Here is a 13,399-nt window from a genome sequence, read left to right on the forward strand (position 1 = left end):
TTTGTTTTTCAGTAAAGAAATGTTTTTTCTAAGCCTTTTAATCTCAGCCATTAATTTTATATTTGCCACATGTCAAACATCCATGAAGTGAAATGGTATAAATGAAGGCTCCCTAAATGGAGCAAAGATGCACTCTTTTTTTGGGTACAAAAATGGAAACTATTTTATCCTTTACGAAAGTAAAAAAAAATGGATGATGCCTACTTTTAATATAACTACTTTTAATGTTGTCATGAGTTTTCAAGCAAATTGAACCAAATTATGTTTTGTATCAAATGAATAAATTGTTAAATAGCAACCATAAATTGACCAAGCCATCGATCATGACATATTAAGGTCAAAGTGATTCAAGCAAGTTTTGCATAACACCATGTCTTATTGGGGACTTATTTGCTCCCAAAATACATGATATTCCTCTTGAATCTTAGATACCATGAATTCTTTTTGCAATTGTAAGAGGTATTTATAAATAATAGCTATATGAAAATCCACATTATTGTTATTATCTAAAAATAAAACTCTTTAATATAATTTTAACTATTAATTAGATCTTGGGTCGTTACATCAATAATGGATGTTTTTCTAATACCTTACCTTGAATAAAATCATGTGTTTTTTTTTGTTGAAGGAAGTACAATCATGTGTTTGTTTTGCATATTCTTTGAGGTGGATATGTAAAAAAAAAAAAAAAAAAGATGGCAAGAAGATTTAAACCAAAAGAAAAATAGAATTTCTCGTTTCTTTATTTTTTTAATTTAATTTTTATATTTCTCTTATATCAAACAACATCACAAATTTATTTAGTTTTCTCTCTTATATATTGGATATGATATGAATTATACAAATGTGTTGGTATATAAATAGGAAAATGATTAATCAAGAAAGTGAAGTTGTTTGTTGATAAGAATTCGGTTAGAGACATAATTAAGTTTAGTTTGAAGAATGGTAGTGTTGATGGCATTTGTGGCGGTGATGTGTATTATTATAATTTTTTTTGAGGTTAATGAGTTTTGGTCAAAAATTGAGAAATTATGTTATATATTTTTTTGTGAATTTATACTCAAATCATACCAATAATTAGATTCATTGAACGAATGGAATTCAATAACCAAAAAATCCAATCAACAAAGTCTAAGATAAAACCACAATCAAAGCAAAGAAATACAAGATAAAGAGAGTTGAGGAACAAACACATCAAAATTTGGTTAACCAGTTGAGGAAAAAAAGTTGTTCATTTAAGTGTGTGAATTATGAGGATTATGATAGAGATCCATTTTTTCGATTCATTACACGAATCATTTATCTTATATGGTGTAGTCCTTTTAAAGGTTTTGATGTTGGGTGTATATGTATTCTTGAATTTTCTAACTCCAACAAATATTATTGTGTTATGAAAAATTGAGGGAAAATTATTTTATTAAAAAATATTTTGTGGCAGCAAACAATAAAGTCATAACATTTAACTCTTTTTTCCATGTTATTTTTCCTTTATTCTAGTCACAATCATGACTAGAAAAAAGGTGAAACTTTCCTCTAATGTAAATGATGCTAGTATAAAAGCAACATACAAAAAAAGGAAGAAGAGTTTATTGAATAAAGTTTGATGAACTAAGCACCCTTTGTGGAATTGAAGCTTGTGCTATAATGTATGGCCCTTATGAACCACAACTTGAGATTTGGCCATCACCAAAGGGATTTCAAAGTGCTCTCAAAATCCAGGACTATACATGAATTGGAGAAGAGCAAGAAAATGGCGAATCAAGAGACTTTCATGAAACAAAGTGTTATGATGGCCAAAAAACAAGTTAAGAAGCCAAGGAAATAGAATAGGGAGAAAGAGATAACAATGCTCTTCGTTCAATGAAAAATTGAAGAAATAAAGACCACAATAGAGAGAAACGGTATGGTTTACGAGTGTGGTCCATATTATATATGTTCTTCGATTTTTAATTAAAACATGAGCATTGACATCTATTTATCCCTATTGTCTTTCCTTAGTTTCTTCGTTTGTTCTTTAATCTTCAAAACCCTTTGTTTCTTGAAAGTCTCTTGATTCATCATTTTCTTTTTCTTCTCCAATTTAATCATAATCCTGAATTTTGATAACACTTCTGACTCCCCCTAAGTGATACCTAAATCTAAGGTTATGGTTCATAATGGTCCTAAACTATAGCTCTAACTTCAATTCTACAAAGGATGCTTAGTTCTTCAACCTTATTCAACATACCCTTCTTCGTTTTCTTGTATGTTTCTTTTCTTGCAGCATCATTTACATTAAATTCAAGTTTTACCTTTTTTCTAATTATGGTTTTGACAAGAACAAAGAAAAAAAATTGAAAACAAAATTTGATTGTTGTGACTTTCTTGTTCAATGAAACAAAAACTTTATTCTTATTAAAATGAACTTTTTCCTCCCTTCTTATAGCACAAAAATATTTGACAAAATTAAAACACTTACCAACACACTTACGCCTTCCACATAAGGACCTTTAAGAATCTCTTTAACTTCACTTTTTTGATTAATTACTGTTCCTCGTTCCCCTGTATAAACCAACACATGTGCATCATCATATAAGAGATAAAAAATAAATAAAATTAAGATATTGTTTGATACAAGAGAAATAAAAAAGAATAAATCATATATGTGATAAATTGATCTTTTATCCCGTCTTATTGTAATAAATTAGTCATAAAACGTACACATCTTATATTTTTCTTTCAATTTTATGTTTGCCTTAGTTAAAAAGAATTTACATGATTGTTTTGATATTAATGTTCACACTAGCCGGTTATATTGCTTATTAATTTTAGACAGTTTGCTTTTCTGATTTCTAGAAGTTTCTGATAATACATGGAAATGACCGAAAAACCCAACGATAGTTAACTACCTCCAGTTTTTTAGTTATGTGTCAGCGGTTACCGCTAAAAGTATTTTAGATATTTCCATGTGTTATTAGGAACTTTTGAAAGTCAGAAAAACAAATTTCAAATACATGTTGGATGGATGTGTCATGATTGATATATCTTAATTAATTTCGGTTGGTTTTGGCATGATTCATTATCTAGCCCAATTTAATTACATTGGTTTGAATTGTCTCAACAACATATATTTTTGAGTATTACTTTTCCCACCCTATAGGATTTTTGCGCGCCCTGCGTTTTTTTTCTTCCAAAAATGCTCTTAAGGTAGTCGGATTTCATAATCCGGAATCATGTTTACTATTTCGGATTTTATAATCCGGACAATTCTTATGTATAATCAGCCATCAGAATCTCTCACATTTCTCCAGTTTTGAGTTTTACTTTTAAAAACAACAAAAACACTAAGTAAAAAAAATGCTAAAAACCTGTCAAATAAAATCCTAAAAATATAAAAATAGCTATTTGTAGGGGTTTTTGAGACCAACACAGAAGTGGTTTGGTTATGACGCAACCGCGAGGCTGATCACATTGGCGGTAACCGCGGCTACATGGTGGAAGAAGAATTTAGATGAAGGGGGTAAGGCTGAAGAGGGCGGCGGTGAAGGTTAGAGAGGTCAGAGCAAAATCAAGAAATAAGAGAGAGGTTAGAGAAGAAAAGTAGGTTTGTTTTGCCAAACAAGGCTGAGATTGACGGTGTTTGAGGGATAAAATCCGGCGGCGGCGAGAAGGAAAAAGGCAAAATCAATTCACTGCTTATAACTCACACATCGTAGTATTTTTAGTCAAAACAAAAATGCTACATTAAAGTTTTGTCACTCTCAGTAAAAAAACAAAAAATGCTCAAACTAACAAAGGATTATAAATTAGTTAAAAATAAGACTGTTAAAAACAAGATGGTTTGATGAAATAAATTGCATTGGAAGATGACTTGGTTACAGTTTGGTTCAGGTTAAACCTATTTTTGTTTCCACAACTTTCTGAATTGGTCTTATTGATAACCAAACCAACCAATATTTTTTTTGGTTTGTATCGGATCAGGACTCAGAAGTGAGAATCAGATTATTATTATTATGGTTCATTATTAAACCAATATTGAACTTTATGCTCATGCTCGCTAATTCTAAGAGTAATACACTTTGTTAGCTAGTCACACCCTTACACCAACATACATATATGTGTATGTCTATTTACTGAAAGAAAAAAAATAATAATAGCATAATCAACAAACCAGAAGAAAAAGTAAAAAGAATTCCAAAATAAAAGAAATACAATTGTCTTGATAGATCCAGGCTTGTTAAATAATAAATAAAGAACAAAAGGATTTAAAAAATATTAAAGACACAGTCCAAACTGCAACATTCAAAACACTGTGAGAACTGAGAAGGCCAGGTTCTAGAACTTGCCAACCTTTTCCACTCTAATGAAATTCTTTCTTTTGTGCCTGATAATAGAAAGAAAAAAAAAAAACGTGATTAATCAGCTAAATGATGAAATGACCTAAATTTAAAACAAAAATTCAATCAAGTAAATAGTTGAAAAATAAATTTACTTTCAACTAGTCGAAACCAAGCTTTCAACATAATTTTTGGCACAAAACCACCGTACTAGATTTCTAATTCTAATTTCCTCTCCTCTATTATCTCTCAAGTTATAGAGAATGGCCGAGTTGGCTGCATCAAATGCCAATATTAGTGTATCACCATTCTCAGAAAGACATAACGGGAAGAAGGACAACGGACAAGGATACTGCAGGGAGCTTCCATTATTTTCATCGTAATCAATAGGAAGACTTAAGTAACTAATTTTAAGGAACTGAGTCCATGACTTGTCAACTCCAAATTCCTTCATCTGCCATATGATAAAATGGGTCCCATGAAAATCATGAGAAAAACATAGGGAGTCCATCAAGAAAGATAGAGTGGGCTCAACAGACGTCACTTCATCAAAACCAAGAGGGAGTAGAAATTGATTGTATGTCTCCGTCCTCAAATCAAGGGAGATGATCACAAATTGGTCAATAGTAATAGATTTCAATTCAAAATTACATGGGCATGCGTTTCGAATGGCCAACCAGTTAACAGTGCCACTCACATACACGCCAGCATTAATACCCAGATGAGTATGGGGACAAGTGGAAATATCCATAAAAGGAGCCACAGGAAAACTTTGAATATGTCTCCAAACATTATCGCCAAAATTGAAAACTCTCACCTCGTTGATCTTTTCATAGAACGCCACAATCTTATAATCGTTAATTGAATCATCATAACCAAACCAAAACCGCCAAAGTGTATAGAGTGACTGTGTGTTTATCATCTCATAACGACCACACTTACGAAGGTGAAACTCGTCGTGAAGAAACAATATTTTGTTAGATAATGTCTTGGTTGCTGGGTTCCATAAATATAGAAAAATCTCTTCATAATTAGAGTTGGTAACGTAACCGTGCAAGCAGAGCAGTCCATTGCAGGAACCAACTACTTCGAGGCGTCTGTCTAGGGGGAAGCCAGGTTCTTCCAAGAAAGGGCTGTCGAGGAAGCAAGGTTCATGAAAGTAAGGGTTATGGGCGAGGGTGATGGAGGTGTTTTGGATCAAGCGATGCAAGGGGAAACATACCATCTTAACATCATCATAAATTAATGTAAGGTGTGTGTTTCTTGCAGATCGATTAAGGTGGAGTTTGACGAAAGTAGGATCAGATATGAGAGTCTTCCATGACTTGGAGACGCACTTGAATCGCGTAAGAGACTTCACGTCAAGGAATGATAGGATTTCTTCGATAAGGTCATTGTAGAGGACTCCAGCCCGTGACTCAACTTGATGGGAATTCATCAGAGCTTTGCTGCTGGAAGTGAAGACCGCTAGAGTTCACCGCTAGCCCTAACACACACGACAATATCTTTTTATTCACACAAAACATCCTTATATTTTTATTTATTTTTAACAGAGAAAAAAAAAAGGAGATAATTATACGAAGATTTTGTTGCATGCTTGCACCTTTTTATTTTATTTTTTTATTTTATTCAAACTAGTAAGTTATATTGCGGTAATCTATTTCTTCTATTATCTTCTAACTAAGAAATAATAACAAGCAAAAATAAAAATTATTTGACACCTAGCATTATTTTTATCCCTTTGTATCTTACGAATCAGTTTTAGATGAGAGAGAATGTAATTGTCGAAATATATAGATACTTTTGTAACGAAAAATATCTTTTATATAGTTGTATCTAAAAAAACAAAGAATTTTAAAAATAAATACATAATTCTTATTACGATAAACAACACAATAGATTCTGTTTTTTTATAAAATCTCTAAAAAAAACTAATTATGAAAAATGTGAGAGAATGTAACTGTCAAAAGATATGGATACTTTTGTAACGAAAAATGTCTTTTATATAAACAAACTAAATTTTTTTTAAAAAATATATAATTTTTATTACTATAAACAACACAAAGTTGACTCTGATTTTTTTATTATAAAATCTCTAAAAAAAATAATCTCTAAAAAAATAATCTCTAAATTCTTAAATGTAAAAATCACTTTTATTTTTATTCATAACAAATTACATACATAACGAGGGAGTTTGTTTTAACTTTTTTAAAAAAATTACGTTAAAGGGTATTTTATACGTTTGTTACAACTTTTAAAAAAAATTATAATGTACAAAAAAATCTAAAATTTATCTATTCTCTATTCATGAAAATTAAAAACCAACAAAAATACAATTATGTCTCATTATAATTATTTGACACATAAGCATTTTTTAACATTTTTGCCTCTTTTGTAACAAACAAATCTCGTTTTGATGAGAAAGAATATAACTGTTAAAAGATTCGGATACTTTTATAACAATCTATTTGACACTTAAACATTTTTTAGGCCTTTTGTGTCGTTTGTACCAAACAAATCTCTTTTAGATGAGAGAGAATGAAACCGTCAAAAGATTTGTTTGAAGGGGTAACCGTCAAAAGATTTAAATACTTTTGTGACAAAATATATCTTTTATATAGTTGTATCAAAATAAACTAAATAATTTTTAAAAATATATAAAAAAAATGATAAACAATACAAAATAGATTATGATTTTTTTATAAAATCTCTGAAGAAATAATCTCTAAATTTTTCAAAGCTGAACAATAACAAGATCTGGCGATTTGATGAACACTAACTAAGATGATATTTTTTCATTCACTACAAATCAAATCTAGTCCAATTTTCAGAATTATAACACTTAGAATTAGAGAAAGTTAGTCTCACCTTTACCTTAGGTTAATCGATCGAAATCTTCTCCTCTTTGGTTCTCCTCTTATCTTGGTTTCTCCCTTTTTCTTCAAAAACAGGTTTCACGTGAAAACTATTCTGACTCTAGTTTCTCCTATTTATTTCCTCAACCCTCTTTATCTTATTTCCACTAATTCCACTAAACTCTAAATTCCAAAACACCCCCTTTAGCTTAATATTATTTTATTTTCAAATCTTATTCTATTAAATAATAAAATAAGCCACGTAATAAATCAACAATACACCACATAATCATTTAAATTACATAAATCATATAAATAGTGTAACGCCCTAGTCGATATTTTTATTTATTTATTTTTATTTATTTAGAGTCTTTTATATGATTTTAAATAATATTTGTGAATTATGTGGTGTGTATTATTTTATTATATAGTTTATTTTATAATAGTTAGAATAAGTGGGAAATTAGTATTATTTTGGTGAGTGGGGAGTTAAATAATATTTATTGGAATTAAGGGGGAGTAAAATGAAATAAAGGGAAGTTAAGAAAGAAAAGAGTCAGAAACATTTTTTTACGTGAAACTGTTTGTTTTGGGAGAAAAGGGATAGAAGAGCAAGTAGAGCCAAGGAACCAAATTGATGTGCATTTCTTTCAATTGAATTAAGGTAAGGGTGAGTTTTACTTCAGTAGTATAGATATTGAATTCTGATTTGAGTTTAACAGGTTTTTGGTGAGAATTAGGAATTATGGGTTTGTGGTGAATTAATGATTTTGGGGTAGAGATTGTTGTTCTGATGTTAGAATTAGGTTATGGTTGCATATAGTACTTAGGTACCGTTTGGCCAGACTTTTTTTCCGTCTAAAAGCTACTTTAAAACAAAGTTAAAATAAAGCTCTTTAAGAAAAAGACTAAAGCTGTTTGGTTTCTTTATTTTTTTTAGTTCTAAAGTTATTTTTGAGTTAAAAGCTGTTTGGCAAAATATTATACAAAACTTTGAATTTATTATTTTTTGGTGGTGTCTGGGGTTCGAACCCGGGACCTTGCATATATTTATGCATTGTCTATAAATAAAAAAACTTTGAAAAAATGTTTAAAATATAAAAGATATATTTTTACCAATACTATATTTACTCAATGACGTTTATTTTGTGTAACATGGATACAAATTTGTATCATCATATAAACGACTTGTTAAATATTTGAATTGGAGAAATAATTTAAGGAGGCTCAAATAATAACATAAATAATATCAAAGTAGTTTGGAAAATTAAAAACAATAATCATCTTTTTTTTATTTTAAAAAAAAGACATAAATCATCACAAACTCAAACATTTCTACTCTCCATCAACGCAACTCCTATTTGATTTCTAACTTTATTCATGTAGCCTCCATCTTGCACTCTTCCTGGATTATATGAACTGATTTCTTCATTTATATTGCTTTCTTCGTCATGCTCAATCATATATTCAGAGATAACATCTATAATATGTATATGTGTGTGTGTATATATATAATGAGAATAATTGATTTTTTCTTTTCCAATTATACTCTATAACAAATTTTGTTATAAGAATACCATATTTTTAGTGTTGATCAAAAAGATAAGAATTTATATTATATAATATTATATTTGTTACATTGTTGGTGTCATTGAAAAAGATATGTTTAGTTTTTTTAATAAGAAAAAGATATGCATAGTTTGTTACAATACAAATGTGTAAATTATATATAAGTATAATTTTTTTAGGCAACTGCACTTGTACTTTTAATTAAAATCAAAATTTTATAAAAATAATTATACACATTACACAACACTAACAAAAATTATACGCATTAGCATAACAAAAAAAAAAAAAACAGAACGAGGAACATAAAGTATTACTCTAAACGCTAATGTGTGTGTGTATTTCCGTGGTTGAAGAAAGGGAATAAAAATATTCGGTGTCATTCATTGATAGCGTGAATACAAATATTTGCGAGGTTTTGATGATAAAAAGATATTGAAATTAATATATAAGTGATAAAAAGATAATAAAATTCCTTAAAAAAATAGATAATAAACTTAAATGGAACGTCATTAAAAAATTAAATGAACCGGTTAAATAAAATAAAATGGAAGAAAAAAGCATATTGAAAAAATAAAACAGAAGGTTGCCGACTGGAGTTGAAGAGAGGTGCTTGTGAAATAAATTGGGGAGAAATAGTTTTTTGAAGTAGCATTCAACAACTTTTGGTTAAAGCTCATTCCATTCAATTTTATGCATTCTAAAAAAAGTACTTTTTTTCGAAGGTACTTTATTGAAATTGTGTTTGGCCTAGCTTCTCCTTAAAAACGTAGAAAAGCTGAAAAAAAGTCGGGCCAAACCGTACCTTAGTTCTGCATCTGTAAACCAATTTGCGGAGTGAATTGGAGGAAAATGGGATTTTTGGGAAAAACCTGCATTCTTCCCGTACAGAAGTTCATCGCCCGCCTCGCGAGTAGCCTTGTTCGCCAAGGCGAGTGAGCAACTTCATGGCTCGCCTCGCGAGCAGAACCACTCGCCATGGCAAGTTAGTGAGTGAGATTCTGGATTTTCAAATTGTTGTTATAAGCTGTGTTTTGGTTAGTTTAATGTACCTAAATGATTTTAGAGAGGACTGGAGCAAGTTTTAGATTAAAAAGATGAATATGGAGCTTAGAATTGAAGTTTTAGTAAGAAAAATGTCAAAACTCCCGGGAGCACCATATTTTCGTTCGCCTCGAGTTCGCCTTGAACTCGCCATGGCGAGTAACCCGTTTTCTGAGTTCACCATAGCGAGCAGATGTGCTCGCGAGGCGAGTTGCCCAGTTTTGAATGCTGATTGTTTATTAAATGAATGGTGATGAATGATATTGATGTTTAAGCATGATCATGATTAATTGTGCATTTTTCTGGAATTACTGAATTGATTCTGATGATTGTTGTTGACAGAATGTATGCTTTTATTGAGTTAAGTTATACATGAGTTGCATTATGGAGTTGTGAGTCATATACATATATATGCATTTGGTCGAGTTGTATGTAGATATACACAAGTGAGTCAGTCGCATATGCATAAAAGCGGGAGAGCTTCTGCCCTGGAACGCCTTGTCGTTCAAAGCGGGAGGACTTATGTCCTGGAACACCTTGTTGTTCAAAGCGGTGAGGACTTATGTCATGATGAATGCTTTAACCATTCAAAACAGCGGTGAGGGCTTCGGCCCTGATTATGGTACCACATGCATATTTGCATTTATTGAGAAGTCTAATGTGTTGTCTTAGCAGTGTTGTTATGTCAGTTGCATGAGTCAGTGTTGTCATGTCATTTGCATGAGTCGGTATTGTTGGTTGTAAATGTCATTTGATGATAATGATGTTGTTTGATGATTATATATTTATACATATATTATGATGAATTTGATTTGATGATGATGATCTGGTTATATTTAGGGGGTTAGATTCAATTGATGAATTTTAATATCTATATTTTATTGTTGTGAATCTCACCCCTTCTGCTTGAAAATGTTGCCCTTCCTATAGGTAACTTGCAGGTGATACTGAGTAGTCGGTGGTGGCTCAAGTGTCGTGTCTAGGGCTCTGACACATTCGGGATGGGTTTACCTTGTTTTATTTACATTCCTTATGTATCAATTTTGGAACTTGCTGTTATAGCCCTACTGTTGTTTGAATTTATTTGATGAGGCTTTTATGCCAGGATAATTTTATGGAGAATTAAACAGTTGTTGTTGTTGTTTTGATGAGAATATTCCGCTGCTAAATAAATGATGATTTCGATGATTGTTTAATAAATAGTTTTTATATTCTATTTAAGAATTTTGAAAATGTAGTGTGACATGCCCGTTTGGGTTTTACTCTGATGTGTGTTTAATTATTATTTAATTACTTTTTTGGTAACGGGGTGTTACAAATAAACTCTAAACTCAATAAAATAATCAAATAATTAAATAGGGCATTACATGTAAAGCATGCCGCCATCGTCGATCCTAAGCCAGGATCAAACTCTCCATGAGATTCCTAGTTACATGACTTATAGTTTTCTTGTTTGTAGACAAAGCTGATTCTGAATTTCATTTCAATGAATAACTTGTATTCACGGGCTTAATATTCGCCGGGAGTTCCCTCCCATAGATATTATATGGTCCTATACCACCTTATGTCAACCCCATATCCAATATCCATGCGCTTAATATTCGCGGGGAGTTGCCTCCCATATATATAATACAATTCTATACCACCTTATGTCAACCCCACAAGCCTCTTATCCATTCGCATTGCATATCGTCATCAAAATGGAAAAATTCACATTGCACTAGGTTTAGGGATAATCAGATTCGAACCGATGACTTCCACCACGTCAAGGTGAAACTCTACCGCTGAGTTATACCCCTTCCCTTGCCCCAATCGATAAAAAAACCGACTAATCCTAAGTCAAAAGGTCGAGAAAAAACTGGCTTCTTTTCACAATCTTACGCATATGAAAATAATGGACAAAATGGGATTTGGATTCAATTGTCAACTCCTTCTATCTGAAATAGGATTACCATGGATTTGAACAATAGCACATGATTTTCCCCATCTAACTAAAGACGATTTTCTATGAACAAGATTTGGATCAGTGTTCTATACAATACGCGTAAGAAAAGAACCCAACTCAGTATTCTTAAAAAAATGGATAAATCAGAACTAAGGATGAGATGGATGAATCCTTCTTTCTCGTGCCAACGATCTTACCATTTGCGAAGTAACTGGAGTTATTTTTCCATTCCCATTCTAAAAATTCTTATGAGTTTCTAACCACCACCACCACCCCCCCCCCCCCCCCCCCCCCCCCCCCCCCCCCCCAAAGACCCTAAAAAATGTAAATTTTCTTCTTCTTAGGAACACATATACATATAAGATTTATCACTACAACAAGCATAATGGTAATCCATCCATTAACACATAATTTGTAACTTGCTATCCTCTTATCTAGTATTCAATGAAAAGGATGATTCATTCAGATCGACATCAGAGTCCAACCACATTGCGTTGCCAAAATCTATGTTGTATATTAAGAGGTTGACCTCCTTGCTTTTAGGATGGTACAATCCTCTTGCTGCCTTTCTCCTCAGCCCACAGCGATTAAATGGAAGACTCGTGCCAACAGTTCATCACCCAAGAAAGGACTCACTGAACCGAGATCACTAACTAAATACTAATATATATCATAGAATATAAAATACTAATGAAATAGTAATAGAACTGTCTTTTCTGTATACTCTCTCTGGTTCCGTTGTTATCACACGCTTTACACAATTACAATTATTGATCATATAGACAGATAGATATCTTTTCAACATAGGTCATCGAAAGCATCTCGAAGACCCACCAAAGCACGAAAGCGGGGATCTTTCCCAAAAAGGATTTCTATTCTAAAGGGTGCATAACCGCATGGATAAGCTCACACTAACCTGTCAATTTTAGATCCAATATGGGATTTTATTTAGAATGTATTGGGAAGGAATTGAAATGTAATAAGATTGATTCATAGAGATCCAAAAGAAAAAGAATAATCTTCTACTTTAGAGAATAATAAAAAATGAAAAGTGTTCAATTAGAACATGAAAACGTGACTGACTGAATTAGTTCTCGTTATTTTTTGGGAACGAGTGGAGAATATTGAACGAGGAAAAGGATCCAATTACTTCGAAAGAATTGAACGAGGAGCCTATGAGGTGAAAATCTCATGTACGGTTCTGTAGAGTGGTAGTAAGGATGACTTATCTGTCAACTTTTCCACTATTACCCCTAAAAAACCAAACTCTGCCTTACGTAAAGTTGCCAGAGTACGCTTAACCTATGGATTTGAAATCATTGCTTATATACCCGGTATTGGCCATAATTTACAAGAACATTATGTAGTCTTAGTAAGAGGGGGAAGGGTTAAGGATTTACCTGGTGTGAGATATCACATTGTTCGAGGAAGCCAAGATGCTCTCAGAGTAAAGGATTGCCAACAAGGTCGTTCTAAATATGGGGCAAAAAAGCCAAAATAAATTATTTTAGCCCCTATAAGTTATAAAAAAATGGATTCTCCCTTTTACGATCATGTCACGACGAGGTACTGTAGAAAAGGTTAACCGTATTATGAAACACCTATGAATAATTTATTTTTTTTAAGAAAAGGGCAAAATGGTTATTCTAGATAAATAAAAAATTAAAATGCAT

General features: G+C 31.7%; 1 protein-coding gene across 1 annotated transcript; it reads right to left on the bottom strand.

The window, feature by feature from the left end:
• Positions 1-4,473: 4,473 nt before the first annotated feature.
• LOC11428460 (F-box/kelch-repeat protein At3g23880) lies at positions 4,474-5,541 on the bottom strand. The gene has a single exon (XM_003622843.3). It carries the CDS (start codon positions 5,539-5,541, stop codon positions 4,474-4,476), a length of 1,068 nt encoding a protein of 355 aa, XP_003622891.3.
• Between the last annotated feature and the right edge of the window lie 7,858 nt (positions 5,542-13,399).

This window comes from Medicago truncatula, chromosome 7 (assembly GCF_003473485.1).
Source record: "Medicago truncatula cultivar Jemalong A17 chromosome 7, MtrunA17r5.0-ANR, whole genome shotgun sequence".
Taxonomy (NCBI): domain Eukaryota; kingdom Viridiplantae; phylum Streptophyta; class Magnoliopsida; order Fabales; family Fabaceae; genus Medicago; species Medicago truncatula.

What these genes read in the sequence shown, in the direction of transcription:
- LOC11428460 (XM_003622843.3), bottom strand. Translation starts at nt 5,541, where the DNA reads ATGGTATGTTTCCCCTTGCATCGCTTGATCCAAAACACCTCCATCACC.